At 33.9% G+C, this 18,288-nt stretch overlaps 1 protein-coding gene across 1 annotated transcript; it reads right to left on the bottom strand.

Annotated features, from left to right (window-relative positions):
* Positions 1–3,385: 3,385 nt before the first annotated feature.
* Positions 3,386–8,258, bottom strand: LOC128982558 (lipase 1-like). The gene is made up of 5 exons (XM_054401513.1): positions 8,009–8,258; positions 6,883–7,038; positions 5,472–5,556; positions 4,787–4,929; positions 3,386–3,623 (listed from the first exon to the last, which is right to left on the bottom strand). Exons 1-5 carry the CDS (start codon positions 8,246–8,248, stop codon positions 3,459–3,461), a joined length of 789 nt encoding a protein of 262 aa, XP_054257488.1. The 5' UTR covers positions 8,249–8,258; the 3' UTR covers positions 3,386–3,458.
* Between the last annotated feature and the right edge of the window lie 10,030 nt (positions 8,259–18,288).

An 18,288-nucleotide genomic window follows, 5' to 3' on the forward strand; every position in this document is an offset into this window, starting at 1 on the left:
ATTTAAAAAAATTATGAAGTTGGCAGTTCTAAATAACCATGTGAATGCATATCAAGTACACCCATCTCTATAGATGACGTTATAGTAAAATTAATTGGTGGATGATATAAAAAATTAGGATGTTACAAAAAAATTAAAAAAGATCAGAACACTTAAGTTTAAGAAGGTTTCATTTAGGGTTAAGAAATGCGACTCTAAATAAAAATAAATAATATGGTATCTCTGAGCCTAATGTTTTTTTTAATATAATTAAAATAGTTTCTTTTATAAAAGGATATTTATTACTATTTAAGTACTGATACTCTTATTGAAACATACGAGTCAACACACTGATTATAAGCTATAGACTTCAGTTGTAGTATTTTTGACAAATAATGTAGGCCTATACTCTGGATACTAACCGCTTAAATGTGTCCAGACATAATTAAATTCCTGCGTGTTTGTAATAGTGGATTATATTTACACCCTATCTTTCCTGGAATTATTTCAATTACATGAGAACTCTTCCTAATGTAATTTAAAGGTTTTTTTTACTTTAGGGACGTTTGGGTAATTATAAAGTTTGGTTCGTAAATTCAAAACGTTCCAAATTAACATGACTATGACCAGGGATCAGATTAGTTGTTTATTCGTATTGTACAAATGTAATTAAAAAACATATTTAGGGGAAATCTTAAGATGAAAGGTAATGCTTAGGGCAAAAAAATAGGTTTAAATACTTAGTATTTAACCTTTCAATAATTAGGGTTCTCGTTCCTGTTTGACTAAATAAAATTGAATATTAAGTAAAAATAGTAATTAAATTAGTTTTTTAGTCTTTGCTTTGTAGAAATTTTCTTTTTTAGCATTATTCATACAAGACAAAACAACCGGTTAAATACTGTAGAAGAAGTACCAGTTACAAAAGTAGATGGTCGGCGTAAAAGAATATTTTTTCGAACAACACCATGAAAGTTTAGAATAATGTATACTCATTTACAATTATAATTGAAGTGTTGGTGGAATTCCTGGTCCAATAATAAAATATTACTCGTTTGGACTGTAGAACTTATATATTTTAGCATCAATTCTCAAGTGATTATAAAGTTTATTTTGTCCAAATATATTCAACACACATAAGTGATTGTTCAAACAATTTAAAGATTGTTCATTAGTATGTTAGTTGAAGTAAATATGCGTACTTTAAATAATGGAAAACGATAAGGTGTTTGTATTCGTTATCATTTAACTTAAAAATTAAATTTGACCCTCTATTGTTACATTAAGCAAACCCCCATTCGTTCGAGTACAAATTTTTACAGATAATTATTTTTTTGAAAATATTATTAAACAATGAAAAATATTTAATATCAGGTTCATTATAGTTTTTTGCTGTTCTGAATTTACAAAACATCGTAAGCTATTTGTACGAAACAAACACAGTTACAGCGTAATGACCAGGGGGTTTGAAATATCTCTGACTCGACAAGAAACTGAGCAAAACCAGAAATAGCTTGGACGACCACAGGGCCAATGCTTCAATTAAATGAGAATATTAATACTATTCATTTTATGTATACCAACTTGACTATGGTCAAATGGAGTTACAAGTTTCATTTCAGGAATTGTACTAATTCATTTTCAGGAATTCATTTTTATTAAGCTAGCTAAATAAAAGAATGTTTATAAATTGTTTGTAAAATCACAATAATAAATTATTGAGTTTTTTATAGTGCTTCCTATCCAGAATAAGGTTTATTTTTATTTAGGTACTACTTTTATGTAAGGACGGGCTACTATAGGTATTGATTTGTGAGTCTTGGTAAAAAATTGATTATTTATTTCACTGCAATATGAAAAGTTAATCAAATCTTTCTAAAGCTATGTTGTAAAATATTTTCTTATAATTTCAATACTTTACGAATAGAGTCAAATGCACTTTTAATGGTTTTATCATTACGAAAAAATTATATACACGAGATTAAAGAACTTAAACAAATTATTTCATTGCTGCAACACATAATACCAATGTGTTTCAAAGTCCGATAAGTTCGCAGGCGATGGAGGGGATTATTCTCACAGAGAAGCTCTAAACCCTCCTGTCTTCAAGTGATCCTGGTCTTGTATTGCAAACCTTCTTTGTATATCTGATATCAAAAAGATATAGAGAAATCACTAGCTTTTATCTCAAACTTTTGATTCCCAGATCATTGAGTAAATTATATTTATATATACGTATATGGCTCATAACTTTCAAAAAGTCACCAATTCATTTCTTAACATTTTTTGGGTTTTTTTTTTCTAATATTAATCACAATAAATTAGGTCGTTCAAAAGTAATTGCATTTATTAAAATCGACTATTTTGCCAAATATAAACTTATTAGCTTACAGTATTACGATCACTTAGCATTAACTTCCTCCATGATTATTATTTATTGCTATTAGCAGATTTGTATTACAGTGCAACACTTAGAGTAAAATAACAGATATTTCTGCATTTATCTTGATCCTACCCCAAGGACATAAGAGTTGATCTAAATATAAGAATAAAATTAAATATTAAAATTTGCATTTACCAAGTAATGTTTTAATGAATTGTATTACAACAGTGTCGAAAATCAATAGGTTGTTCTAGCACAAAATTAATATATCTCATACTGACTTCTAGCACATTCAAATTACAAAAATAACAACTAACATTACATGTAATATAACAAAAAAATTGGTTTCATTCTTCTTGTAAAACGTTTTAACGAATTAAATATTTAACTACTTTTGATGACCTCTGATGACAGTTAATTTATTTTACTATTGAACATTGTGATTGCCGGGATTCTGTACCATTGTGACAGACTGCACTTGCATCCTGAACGATATAGTTCTACCATTCAGCTGAGTTGTATACAATGCATTGTGCTGTTGTGTTATTAGAAGAGAACAAATCCAGCTTTCTTTTCAATCGTTGTTCCACGTTGTCATTGTTAGCAGAAAACAAACGTTTAATGACTCTCAGGGGCTGTTTTTGTTTGTTCGTTTTTGCAAAGTAAGCGCAAATGTTCATACCAGCATTCAAATTGCCTTAAGGTATTACAAGTTTTGTAATAAGTTCAAAAATGGTCTTTGAAAATTGCTATTAGTATGTAGCTTACACTTAACGTCTTATAATTTTGTTATTTATTAAATTCAGTCTAAAAGCAGTAAATATTTTGCGACATTTTTGATAATATACGAGTAATGTTAAATATGCAAGAACATCATTTTAAATTTTGTTGACTCCTTTATTCATCATTTTTAGTGGTTCTAAGATAGAATATTTGTTATTGAAAATATACTTATTCAAAGGAGGTTTCTTTACTAGAATGATTACATGTTCAAATTTACAAAGTTAAAAATTCGAGTTGACTGGCCGTAATGGTTTTCTTTAAACACACGTCACTCGCACAACGATTCGGGGTCAGTAATATTTACATTACATCTTCAAGTCTTGTTTATTCTGTCGACCAAAAACTGTACCAAAGGTTTATAAAGAATTTGCTTCACATTTTCATGGTAGAAATAATCCAGATGTTGAAACTCCTTGACTTCTTCATGGAAAAGTATTTTGGGTGTCTTCGGAAGCTCCTTGGCCAACCACTCAACATCCTACAAATATAAAATTCATTCACTGTTGAACTATTTTATTATTTCATTTTCCCAATATACAGGATGATTGATATAAGTGTGCCAGCCGTTTTATTCGAAAACCATAAGAGATTTCAAAAAAAGTTAAATGGTAAGTGCCTTGGACTTTTTATTCAAAAAATTGTAGTAAAGTCGAAAAAAATATTTTAGCCGCCATTTTTCCAATATGGCCGCCAACTTTGATTTTTCTTATGAAACACCCTGTATTTTATGATGTATTCTGGTAGAAAATGTAATTTTAAGACGATTTTATTCTTGTGATTTTTTCCATAAACCTAATTCTTTCAAAGATAATAATGGTTTAAGTTGTGAAATTTTGAATGGTTTTCGAATAAAACAGCTGGCAAGCTTGCTTAGGCCTTTATCGAAACTCTTTCTCGTGCAGAAATTTCAAAACTTTAACCATTATTATCGTTAAAACGGTTAGGTTTATGAAAAAAATCACAAGAATAAAATCGTCTTAAAATTACATTTTCTACCAGAATACATCAGGGTGTTCATAAAATACAGCCTGCATTTTCATAAAATACAGGGTGTTCCACAAGAAAAATCAAAGTTGGCGGCCATATTGAAAAATGGCGGCTAAAATATATTTTTTGACTTGACTACAATTTTTTTAATAAAAAATCCAGGGCACTTACCATTTAACTTTTTTTGATATCTCTTATAGTTTTCGAATAAAACGGCTGGCACACTTATATCAATCACCCTGTATAGTTATTACATTTTAAGGTACATACAAAACAAAAACCCATTATTGTAAAGGGTAGCAAAAATTAAATCGGTGTGGTAAGAGACATAAACAGACAAAACTCTTATGTTTATGAATTATAAAAAGAAAAGAAAACCAAGTTCGTTAATAATTACAAAACAAAGGCCACATACTGTTGAGTATCACAAAGGCTGTAGAAAGGTAATTCTTGAAGACAATTCATATTTTTCTTCTTTTGTAATTTCTGTTTACGCCATGTTGATTTTATTGAATTAAAAAAAAATAGTAAACCTGTGTTATGCATGTTATTTTTGTGAGTAACAAAGGTTTTGGAGCCAAAACTTTTTCTATTTTACATTAGAGGTTATTGACTTGTGTATATTTTTTTTACAAAAGAATGATTAGTTTGTACCTCTTTTACAGAAAACTCATCTACATCACTGGTAATGAGGAAGACTGGACATGTAACCTTCCTCAGATCATAAGCTGGAGGTAACAATTTTTTGTAGTGCAACAGGTTTTCTTCATCTCCATAGTCAAACTGTTGGAATCTTGCTGGAAAAAGACGATAAGAACAAACCTATATGTTTATACAATCAATTGTACAATCATACATTCGTTACTGCCAGTTAGTAAACTTTTAGACGAATTTACAGATGTTTTGCATATAATCTTATCTTTACATCTTCATAAAACAGGAAAATTATCTCAATTCGTTATAGAAATACCAATTACGTTATTAGTTTAAGGTTTGTGAAAGGACCTCAAAGTATTTTTTTTTACAACTTCATAAATCTAAAGAAAAATTTTTAAATTTCTGAATTTAATTAATATGTATTGCTAGAATGTTTGCAGCAATTATTTATTCCCTACATTAATGTAATGAAGTACTACATAAAGTACTTCTTGCTAGACTATGAGCAGTAAAACCGAATAGTTAATTGTATAGCTTTGATTAAATTGCTCCCTTACTGAAGTCAGATCGAAGGGTGAAAATCTTTCTCAAATGTTTTTGTGAAACATAACATTGCCATACAACTAATGTTTATCTTGTAAATTGAAAAATGTATAAATTGAAATAGTTAATTTCTACTGACCTTTTTCTCCAATTTGAAGAAAGTGTACAATATTCTTGATTGACGTTCCAGCAGGCATGTATTGAGTGGCTACGTAGGTGTCCTCCTGTAATATGTAAGTTAAAAGGGTAATTTATGGCTAATGTGTATAAAAATTAAACGAATAATAATGTAAAAATGTATGTTTAAGACTAAATATGTGTTGAATGATTTTGACAAATGTTACTATGTTGATATATCTAATCTTATTATATCAGACTCATGCCATGAATGTGAAAGGTTGGGTGGTTTTTTTAGTATCTAACGTAGACAGACACCAACGTTCAAATTAATATTTTGAGCTATATTTTGCAGGAATGTACATATGGACATTGACTTGTTTTAATTTTGAAATTTTCCTAGAGTTCCACCCGAATGGCCATAAAAGTAGCCATGTTTATCTTAAGAATGCACTTAGTTTTAGAATTACCAAATTAGTTTAAACTAGGGTGTTTTATTTACATTAAGGAGATTTGTGTTATTGAAAATAAGGGGTTAGGTTTCACTAACGAAAGTGCTAACCATATTTTTTTCTGAAATTATTACAATGAACTAATGTTACCAAACTAAGTGGTAGTTTCGTTTCTAACACGAATGATGAACACGTATTTCGCACAGGAGATCCAAAGATACACATTATTTTATTTCACTCCTTGTTCTCTTCCCGTTGCGAAACTCGGGTGATTTTGTTTTTGTTTTTAAGAAGTTGGTGGCCTTTTTTAACCCACATGGGCTATTGACATGTGCGCGGAACGTATCCAGCAAAGCTAGGGGTATGCCAGTACAGTACAAGGGTGAGATGTACTGATAATGTAGTGGCAGTGACCAGGATCCGAACCCACGACATCGCTGCCTTAGGCCTAATGTCCGTGACGCTACCGACTGAGCCACGGACTCACCAAAAACTATACAAAACCAAATTAATTTAAGTGACGGCTAGTTGCACATAAATTGAAAATGGTCGAATACATTTAATAAGCTGTGTGTCAAAATAGTTAATTATTTTGACATTGTCTCTGCTTAGTTGTTGTATGATTTAAAACTCTTTCGTTTTAACTTTTGTTTGGAGTATGTATTTGTAGGTGTTTTGAAAAGATTTTATATACACATTATTTATTAAAACATATTTACTAATTACTAGCAGTTATTTCTTATGGCTAGTATTACTGTATAGTAGGCCTAGATTAAATTAACACTGCAATAATCTTACACACGAGGGTGTATTTTAAGGGGATGACAAAAGATAAATGTTAAATTTATGAGGCCAGCTTCGTTACTAATATCAACTTACAATGTAGCCAGAACAGTTAAAGACAAATTACTAGGGATAGCTAATTTGATTACAATAGCAATCTATTTTTTTTAATAAAAGTAATTTCAAAACCATACCTACCCTGTGTATTGAGTCAGGAAACAGTCCCACAAGGCCAGACAACATCTTGCCACAAGCTTTGGTCGTCAAGTCATTTGTACATAAAGCTCTCAAGAAAAGCCCTTCCGCTTTGTTGTAGGATCGAACCTCGTACAAGTGCAGTGTGTTGTAGGTCAGCTGGAAAGATATCAGTTACTTGCGTAAATACAGGGTCGATATCTGTTTAATATCAATTAATTATTTGTTATCATTATTTTAATTTAATTGCCAATTAAGAAGGAGGATGGTAGATGCGTATTTTAACCCAAGGATGGGTGTAGAATGGAGTGAGATACTAGTTATTTCATTACCCGAGACAATGTATTAAAAACTCATTGATCAAGATTAGCTGAGTCCAACCATCCTAAAAATTCCCACTTCGCTTGGGATTGACCTGGTGGCCTTTTGATTACTAGGTGAGTACTATAACCGCTCAGCTGCCCTGTTAAATCGATACAAATTTCTTCTGGTTTTCTAGTAATTCATCCTTGGGAGAGTAGAGGATGGCCAGTTTTATGTGGTTATTCCAGGAAAATCCGAAATAATTTGAACCCATAAATCCACGACACCTAGGTTATTTCTAAAATAAAAACAGCACAGAGATCAGCTTGTGAAGGCTTTAGATAGGCAGGTATTTTGTGATAAACAAAAGAGCAATTTTTGATCAGACGTTACCTTACATAGGTCTTATTTCCAAAACATTACCGAAGAGAGTATTGAGCTGGACTAGGGGTACAGCGCATGGTTTTGTCCCTGAGGTCTCGGGTTCAAAACCCGCCTATCGCCAATGGGTTTTATCTACTGATAATACCGCAATAGCATAGGGCTAGCGTGAATTGATTTGTAAAACGGTTCTGCGCTAGAGCCTATCGTCCTAGGATGTGAAGATGTGAAGAAAGGATTGAAGGGCCCCCCCTTCAATCCTTCACAAATTCGGTCACAAGGGTTCCAAGTTCAAATTATGTTAGTTACCAAAGGTCGTATCTAGTTTATAATTGTCCCACTAAGCCTAGTCTGCAGTAATGTATGAAACAGTTCCAGACTAGAACCTAACCTAGCATAGTATGTGAAGGTAAGACATAAAAATGTATTACAGGAACAAACTTACTAATGCAGTTGTAAGAGCTGAGTATATAGCTGGCTTTTGGAGGATGCTCATCCCACTAGGTCTTGCTATTGGAGCTATGGCCACCATAGTGTCTATGCGGTCCATGTACTCTTTACCATAACTATCGGCCAACACCCAGAACATGGTGGTCCCCATAGAGAAGCCTACGTAGCTGAGGGACTGTCGTTGTGTCACAGACAGGATGTGTACGATGGCTATTGATAGGTCCTTCTCTCCCATCTCGTGGAAACTGTAAAGGATTTAGACTTATCAAAATATGAATTGCTTGATAGGCTATATAGGAATAGGTTGTTTATATGAATGGTCGCTCAGTTGTGAGGTTCATCCACAATTGTGTAAGCTCAGGAGTTGGAACTTAACTTAATGGTAAATAACTCTTTACAAAACACATTTAAACTCAACCTAACCTAGAGTACAGAGGTTAACGATTGCAAAAGGCGATTACGAGGACAATAGGATGTGTATGGCTAATTACTGGAATAAAACTCCCAATTATAAATCAATACTTAAGATTTCTTGGAGCCTACCGTTCTAACTCATAAAACAATCAAAAACTACACAAAAAGTTTTCTAATCTCACAGTGCATTTGATATTAAAATTACAATCTCTTTGGTATTTGGAAAGATATTTTGAGATGGTAAATAACTCTTCAGCGGCTGTTTGAAATTAACAAAAAACATTGGAAAACAGTTCAAAACTACAAAGAACATTTCTTATCTCGCACTGTACTAGATATTTAAATTATAATCAATTATGAGTTCAATGAAATATTTTTTCATGATAATTAACCCTTCAGCAACTGTTTGAAATAATCCAAGATGGCCGCTAGCCTCTAGGGAATTTTACCGATTCAAAAGTCTTTTAACTTATTATTTTCTGGTCCAAAGGCTATCTTGACATCAAACAGTGACGCAACCTTAACATTTTCATGGCCAAGTTAGTAAGGTTTGAATATGAGTTAGTGAAGGATTTGGTTGTTTGATGCACCGATAGTGATGTCTTGCCTGTGCCTTACGATTCGTTTGCTAGGGGTTTTTATTACAAGCCCAACGATTAAACAACAGCTAAGTCCAGTTTGACACTATCAAAAAGTATCTAATTATTTCTCTGTATCAAACTACAATATTTACAAGGAATAGTAAAGGTCAAGGATCCCAGTCGGTTACGCTATGTTTCTTAGGAACTCATTTCACGTAGATCACACTAAGACAAAAGCAATCGTAATACGAAAAGTAGCAAATTAAAGATATACTAGGTGGCGTTCGCAGAGGCATCCACAAAATTTAGCGGAGTCATCAAGGGTTCATATTATATTGTTTTTGTCTTACTGCAGTAAAAACAGTATTTTTTCATGCATGCGCTGCGGGTCTAAAGTAGCATTTTTAATATTTAGGGAGTAAAAATCGTTTTTAGCCTCTATGGAGTAAAAATCAGCTGTTGTCAACTCAGTTGTAAATTTCGATTGTAAACGATTGCATGTATCGAAAATATGTATCGGTTTGTGCTTCGTAATAATTTTAACATATTACAGTCTACAGTCTCTTCCCGTAGCATTTTAGCATTGCAGATACATTAATCCATTCCCAAACTCAACACTGCTCACCTTTACTACTTCCTTCACCACACCCTACGTCGTGGACCTGTTTCCCTCTCTTCCCATAGCATTTTAGGATTGCAGATACATTAATTTAATTGCCAAAGACAGTTCCCACACTCTGCGCTGTTAGCCTTACTACTTCCTTCACCATTTACTACGTCATTGGCCTGTTTCCTTCCTTTCTCATAGCATTTAAGGATTACAAATTCATTTATCCATCTGCTCAAACGGTTCCCCCACTCTGCACTGCCAGCTTTTACTACTTCCTTCACCACTTACGTCGTGGACCTGTAATCATCGCTTTCCATAGCATTTTAGTATTTTAGATACGTTAATCTAATTGCAACAAACATCCCCACTGTCCGTACTGCTAGACTTTACTACTTCTTTCACAATTTCCTATGTCTTGGGCATGCTTCCATCCCTTCTCATAGCATTTCAGCATTGCAGATACATTAAAACTGCTACAAACGGTTTCCAGTTCCCACACTCCACACTGCTCACCTTACTACTTCTTTCACCTGTTTCTACGTCGCGGATCTGTTTCCCTCTCTTCCCATAGCATTTTAAGATTGCAGATACCTGAATCTAATCGTCATAAACAGATCCCACACTCCGAACAGCTCGCCTTTACTACTTCCTTCGCCACTTCCCACATCGCGGACCTGTTTCCCTCCCTTTCCGTAGCATTTTAGGAACGTTGTGACCTTAATCTAATCGTCATAAACAGTTTCCATACTCCAGACTGTTCACCTTTACTACTTCCTTAACCTCTTCATACGTCACGAACCTCAAGCTAGTGTCGTCATTTGATTATAGTACCTGGGGACCGAGCTTTGCTCGGGGAAAATCATTAGTTCACTCTGAAAGCACCGTAGTATTGGAGATGCATAAATCCACACATCTACATCCTACACAATTTCCTACGTCATGGATCTGTTTCCCTCCATTCCATTGCATTTAAAGATTGCAGATACCTTAATCTAATCGTCATAAACAGTTCCCACACTCCGGACTACTCGCCTTGACTACTTCCTTCACCACTTCCTACGTCGCGGACCTGTTTTCCTCCCTTCCCATAGCATTAGGATTGCAAATACCTTAATCTAATCGTCATAAACAGTTCCCACACTCCGGGCAGCTCACCTTGACTACTTCCTTCATCACTTCCTACGTTGCTGACCTGTTTTCCCCCCTTCCCGTAGCATTTTAGGTTTGCTGATACCATAATCTAATTGTCATAAACATTTCAAACACTCCGGACAACTCGCCTAGACTACTTCCTTCACCACTTCCTACGTCGCGGACCTATTTTCCTCCCTTTCCATAGCATTTTAGAATTGCAAATACCTTAATCTAATCGTCATAAACAGTCCCCACACTCCGGACAGCTCACCTTGACTACTTCCTTCATCACTTCCTACGTCGCGGACCTGTTTTCCTCCCTTCCCGTAGCATTTTAGGTTTGCTGATACCTTAATCTAATTGTCATAAACATTTCCAACACTCCGCACAACTCGCCTAGACTACTTCCTTCACCACTTCCTACGTCGCGGACCTATTTAGGAAAATAGGTCCGCGACGTAGGAAGTGGTGAAGGAAGTAGTAAATGCGAGCAGTCCGGAGTGCCTTAATCTAACCTTAATCTAGGACCTTAATCTAATCATCATAAACAGTTCCCACGCTCCAGACAGCTCGCCTTGACTACTTCCTTCACCACTTCTTACGTCACGGACCTGTTTCCCTCCCTTCCCATAGCATTTTAGGATTGCCCATACCCTTATCTAATCGCCATAAACAGTTCCCTCACTCCTGACAGCTCGCCTTGACTACTTCCTTCACCACTTCCTACGTCGCGGACCTGTTTCCCTCCCTTCCTATTGCACTTAAAGATTGCAGATACCTTATTCTAATCGTCATAAACAGTTCCCGCACTCCGGACTACTCGCCTTGACTACATCCTTCACCACTTCCTACGTCGCGGACCTGTTTTCCTCCCTTCCCATAGCATTTTAGAATTGCAGATACCCTAATCTTATCGTCATAAACAGTCCCCACACTCCGGACTGCTCGCATTTACTACTTCCTTCATCACTTCCTACGTCACGGACCTGTTTCCCTCTATTCCCATAGCATTTTATGATTGCCTATACTACTTCCTTCACTACTTCCTACGTCACGGACCTGTTTCCTTCCCTTCCCATAGCATTTTAGGATTGCAGATACCTTAATGTATTCGTCATAAACAGATCCTAGACTTCGCACTGCTACCCTTGACTACAATGTATCGAGTAATCTTAAGTATAATCTTTGCTCAATATTAACAAGTGATGTTTTTCCTTTTGTACTGTATTTGTAATTTCCTAGTATACTGTGGGTAGTTGGCTTATTATGAGCACATGCTAAAACTTCAAATCTTTTGTTTACTTTTTACTTGTTATTTAATTCAGCCAACATGGTTACCTAGCAACCCATTAAGACTAATGTTAAAAAAATGTGATTTTCAGTTTCATTTTTCTACGGATTCCTGAGAGACTTTTTTAACGCTATATAGATGTTGGCACTCACCGATATGGTCTTTGTCACCATGCAAAATTTGAAAACGATTGATTCAGCCGTCTAGGAGGAGTTTGCGTATTACGAAATGCATAAAAGTCGACGTATAAGAGCTTCGCTCGCTTCGCTCGCTCCGCTCAATAAAAGTAACTTTTAGACTCGAGCCCAAGTCTAACGACCAAATACAAATTTAGGAAAATCAGTTAAGGTCTAAAAGACACTTTTGCTTGTGCGATGAGCAATATGTTTTTCCTACAGTTACCTAACAATGTAGTACATGTTCTCTCACTGATTTGAGAAAGCAAAGTGGCCAATTCGCTCATCAGTGAGACAATGTTAACATTGTCTCACTCTAATTACTTTACTAATTACGGTACTTTGTCCAGATTTGCAACGTGAAGGCACGAAATAGTGAGCGCGTAACATGCAGACAAGGTCGTATGTGCGCGCAAAATACGTTGGCAGCACTGGCTGTAAATCAGCTGGTCAGCTGTTGTACTGTTGTATCATTAAATGCCATATTAAAAGTTGACTTCTGTGTTAAATATGTTAAATTTCTTTACCAATTTATTTTTTTATGGTAACTGTGGGAAAAATATAATGTGCAACTCGAGTGCAAAGTGCAATTGCCTCACTCGAGAAACCATTCCTCACTCGCCTACGGCTCGTGAGTAAGTATTTCTCTCGAGTGAGTCAATTGCTCACTTTGCTCACTAGTTGTATAAATAACTATTTCCTACAGTCACCTGACAAAGTGGCCTTCCTTGCACTGATTATAGTACAGAAAGCTGTTAATTGCCGCATCTACTTACTTTTGCCGCACACTTTTTTACTTTATCGCACACTTTTTTGCCACACATCAGTATTCCCACTAAACAACACAAAACAGCGTGCTTTTATTAGACACGTAATACGTGTACGCTTGAAAATAATTTGGCAACACTTAAAGGTACAATGACTACGATCAGCTGATGCAGTGTTTCTCATATTGTTCAACGCTTGGATTTAACCTAACCTAAAAACGTGCTGTGTAGTGTTTGGAAGGCTAATTATTTCTGTGCTTTATAGTAACTGTAGGAAAAACATAATGTGTAACGCGAGTGGAAACTGCCCACTAGTTACACAAATAACTATTATATTATAGTATTGCTACGGTTATCTAGAAGCTGTGTTTACATTTGAGTTTGCAGCATAATGTTTGAAATGTCTATGACCCGGGGTTTTAACATATGTTAATGACACTGGATTTTAACAAATTGTATATTGTACCTTATAGAGTATTAAATAACAATTGCAAGAAGAAATTTGCTTACTTTTATAAGAACAAATCTTAATCAGTTTACGTAAATTCATCATGTTTCCCAAAATTCTGTTTCATGATGCACCAAATTAAAACTAATTATAATAACTGTTACTGTTGGTTGTAATATTATTATAAATATATTGTCACCTGATGCTAATTTGAGTTACTAATCAATATTATAGTTTTAGTCAAAATAAAAATATTATGTAGCAAAGCTATAAAGAACTATAATTAACACTTTAGTTTTTAACTTTTAAAAATTTATCTAACAAAATATTAAACAAGAACATTTTTAAAGTTCCCGATAAAATTTCAAAACAAAGGTACATTTTTGGTTAACTAAGGTTAAAGGTGTAAATTAAAGGTAAAGCTATTGTAATAAAATAAAGATAAGGCGGAGGGTTTTGAAATTGAAGTAAAAGTGTGAAATATTTTGTCCGTTATTTTTGGAAACCTCTGGAGCGACGCCTAGCGCCTTTACCGTTAATGACAACTTTTCATCTTCACATGTCGCAACTAACCACTTTCATGATTAAAGTCTTTACACAACAAATTTGTAAGGTAAGCTCTTTGCACTTTAATATCCATTAATATTTGGCTGACATTTAAATAATGTCATGTAAAATATTAGGAGCTTTTAAAATAAACTTCGGTTCGGTTTTTGTAAACAAACCACACATCTCATGAACAGGCTTTATAGTTGCGTTATGGAAATGCATATAAAATAAATTGTATTGAAGATCTTATGGGACCTATTCATATTTTACCTTATATATTTATTTATGCCTGATATTACAGTTAGACATACATTTTACTACCCAATAAATAAGATTAACTTGCAGCAATCTGTCAGCTAATAACGAAATTTGTAAATAGTGTTACAAAACTATAGGAACCATAGGAAACCTTCCTATGATATAAAACACCTTTTTCATATAACATATATACACATAACTGAGGTTCATATCGCAATAATTTTGATATACATATTACATACCTTATTAACACATATTTAATTGCTTGTATATATATTTTCGTCACACCACACTGTTTTAATAGACTTTCCACGCTTCATGCGTGGACTAACTTCTATTTCAACTAATTTCATATTAGTCCGAGAAACAGCTGTTTGCCACCTTTAATGGGGCTTTATAACGTAATACAACAGTACTATTATACTGTAATGGTATTTACCGGACACCGGCTGAATATAAATTGGCAATAGGTCAACGAATCAAAAAAGAAAACATAACCTCTATTTGAAGTTATGAGTAGTAATTGTGAGATCCTTTAGTAGTTGGGAATATATGTATAACGGATTCGTACTGTTATTTTTTTTGTTGTTGTTGTTTGTTGTAAAATTAGGGTGTTATGGCGAAAAATAGCGTACGTCACTCTTCCAAAATGTGTTCCGGACTAATAATCTTATGTACTGTTTAAGATGAAAAGGAAAAAAGTTACAAGCGAATAAGAAGATTAAACATGACATCAACATGATTAAAGTAACATACATTTCACCTTGTGAATGACAGACAGCCCTGCTTAAAAGATTAAAGTAAAACATTGTTTATCTACAGACGAATGGATAAACGATTTTGTTAGGATTCATATAACCTTTCACATTTGTTCTCTTTCTCACTAGTTTCTACTATTATTTTGACAGTTTCTGCTAAAAGTGTGCTTAAATATTTTAGAACAATAGTTTGTGTTTAATGTACATAAACAGTAAATGTGAATATGATTCATTATACATTTTTTCTAAACTACACGTTTTAGAATTTACGCAAAACATTTAATGATGATTCGTGCTGGTTGATTTGCGTGCTGGATAATTTTTGCCTTTGGTTGAGGATAGGGTAGGCTAGCTACAGAGAGAAAATAATCTTATGGGACAACCATGCACTTTCAGCTCTAGTATGTTGGGGCGGAAATGTATTTGTACCGAGCAAGGAAGAACCCAAACGGCGATGGCCACATAGCATCTTTGTAAGCAACATGGTCACGCTGTGGTTCGAGAGGAGACCGGAAGAGGACGACGAATAGAATTTGCTCAGAGACCAGTGACTGGTGCTAGACACCAATTAAGAGTACCGTTAAAGGTATACTTAATGGGAGGGGAGTGCTTATTGCATGTACATTGTACAGGTGCCATGATGGACTGGACCCGTAAGGAGTGCTCATTTTGCTCTGACGGGTGTTTTAGATCTCTCACTCGATCACTAATGTGCACCTTTATTCATGTTTGGAGATCGTGGTTTCCCTACGTGCATATGTTATTAGTTGTGACAATTAAAAACTATTAATGCATCCGAAACAAAAAGGGATAAGTTGGCGAAGAAAACAACAAACTCATCAAGCAAAACAAAAACAAATATCAAGCAATCAATGATTTAGAGGTTTAGTATTCCGATATGATAGAATCAGATGTATTTTATCTTGAATATATTTATGTGGTAACAAATAATTGGTGGCCAACGCAGCTATTATATAGGCAAAATGTAAGTTAGCTCTCCCTTATATTAAACCAAAATTGTTACTACTGCACGAATATACAAGTGCAACTAACCACGACCCACCCTGTTATAAGTTTGCGAATAAAAATATGTATTCGAAACATTCCTACTATTGTACCCTACAAAAACCTTTGAGGACAATACATTAATGCAGTTATTCATTAATTGTATGGAGCACAGTCTTTGTTTTCAAGTTAAATGATTGCTATCCAATTTCAAAACATGCCAAGCATTGTACGACTTGTGCAACATAACCTCTTGTTCACAAATGTTTATGATGTAACGCGGAAAGTTCAACATGTAACAAGAACATAACTGGCGAATCTCCACCCACAACATTCAAACACTGAACAGAGCTGATGTTGGCATAATGTTACATGGCAAACGACTACGCCTGCTTCATTTGAATGCAACATTTTTACACGTCACTTGCGACATCCAATTCACATCACAAACATGTTTGTAAAATTTCTGGAGATATACTTAGTTTGTACACTAACTTTTTTCTAATAGTATTTTTCTCTGTTTTTACTAAAGAGGTTGGTAGCATCGTTTAACCTTGAATTTGGTCGTGTATATGTTTCTCCAAGGCATGTACGTAAATGTAACTTTTGAAATAAAGAACGAGGACGAGTGATTCCAAATGATGCAAGAATGGACTGTATAAGACACACTGACCTACATGCATAGTCTGACATGCTACCGACTGATTCAACGATTAAGGTAATGTATACTAAAGTCATAGAAAATGGATGCAAATTATATGGACATAAGAGGTTAAGTGTGCATGTACACACTTAATAGTTACAGTAGTAATAATTACTTTCCTAATATTTATTTCTTACCATTATAAGTGTCTGTAGTACAAACTGCGCTTACCTAGAACAAAAAAATATTTCATTAATACCATTTTTTAAACTTTATAAAACATTAAACAACTATACAGGTCAAAATAAAATAAAAATAAATAAAATGACTCTTGTATAACATTTAAATACATCCACCAGATGATTTTCCCCCTATACTAATTCGACACAAAAGTATAATTGCCGAACACTCATCAAGTATCGGTAATGTTAGATCCTATATCCATTTAACACAACCAACTATGCTATGTGTATTTTATTTGACAAAAATAGGCTACGTAAATATTCCATATAGCGTATTTCTATACAGCATATTCTACATTTGACATAGAATGCGAAAGATCATATTTCACACTAAGCTGATTTTCACCTTTCAACTTTTCATGTTCAACCCATCTTTCCTCTATGTTGAATGGTGTGACGACATCAAAGTAAGATAAATTGGAATGTATCTGACTCAACGAGTATTCGATTTTAATGTTACTTGGAATGGGAAAATATGTAACGGGAACTTTTTGCCAATGTCATAATCAAAGTGTATTTCTCAAACCTTTTCCCCGTAGTAGTTATTTAGTAGGCTACTATAACTGTAATGCGTCAATGTTTAATTGTTTACTGTTTGAAAAACCTGCAAGATTAAACAAATTTGTTGATAGTTTTCTCTTAAGTTTATTATCATGAAATGTTTAATGTACATATGTGGTTTACTTTATTCTCAAAAAATATCTATATATGGTGGAAAGTACTTGAGTTTAGAAGAGGAAGTTATTGTATGTATCACAGATCTCTAAAGTTCTTAACACGGGCCATTTAACTTGTGAAATTATACCAATATATTATACTGCTGTTTCGAGTTTACCTTTGGAATAAGTTAGATGTTTTACGATTTAACTGTGAAACGTGTAGCTAGCAATCCTTTTTACTTTTTTGGTAGTGATCTTGAGCTTTCAAAGAATACGGTGTTTCCAAATAATTATTGGTTATTATGTAAATATCACAAACAAGTGCATAAATCTTACTACTTTGAGCTCCTGCAGTTAGTGAGGTCGCCAACCTATTGAAACTAGAGGTTTCTAGAATTTATGTAAATTTAGATTACATTATAATTAAAATTCACTAATTACCAAATTTATCAACACTTCACTTATGCATTGTGCTTCTGTGCATGTTAATTAATATAAACATAAAAAATTGCAAAAACGATCTGCTTCCAATTGAAGGGTGGATGTTTGTATGTAAAAATAATACGGAAGTCATAAAAATTAGTTACCGAACCCCATTAATATCCATTCTACATGACTAGTGAGAATTAATATGCGTATTGTTAACAATCCAGTAGACAATGTTCAGTTGAGCTAGCAAGAAGATCATTTATAACTAATAAGCTCAACACGTTTATGACATTAATTTAATCTTAGTAAAA

The sequence above is a fragment of the Macrosteles quadrilineatus genome, unplaced genomic scaffold (genome assembly GCF_028750875.1).
Source record: "Macrosteles quadrilineatus isolate MER2022 unplaced genomic scaffold, UCM_ALF_1.0 Scaffold_554__1_contigs__length_49694, whole genome shotgun sequence".
NCBI lineage: Eukaryota > Metazoa > Arthropoda > Insecta > Hemiptera > Cicadellidae > Macrosteles > Macrosteles quadrilineatus.

Bases quoted from the DNA above. Each gene is read 5' to 3' on its own strand.
- LOC128982558 (XM_054401513.1), bottom strand. From the start codon at position 8,248: ATGGGAGAGAAGGACCTATCAATAGCCATCGTACACATCCTGTCTGTG. The intron at 5,557-6,882 runs GTAGGTATGGTT...TACATATTACAG, and splicing joins TTCCTGACTCAATACACAGG to GAGGACACCTACGTAGCCAC. The intron at 3,624-4,786 runs GTACAAACTAAT...TTATATTTGTAG, and splicing joins ATGAGTTTTCTGTAAAAGAG to GATGTTGAGTGGTTGGCCAA.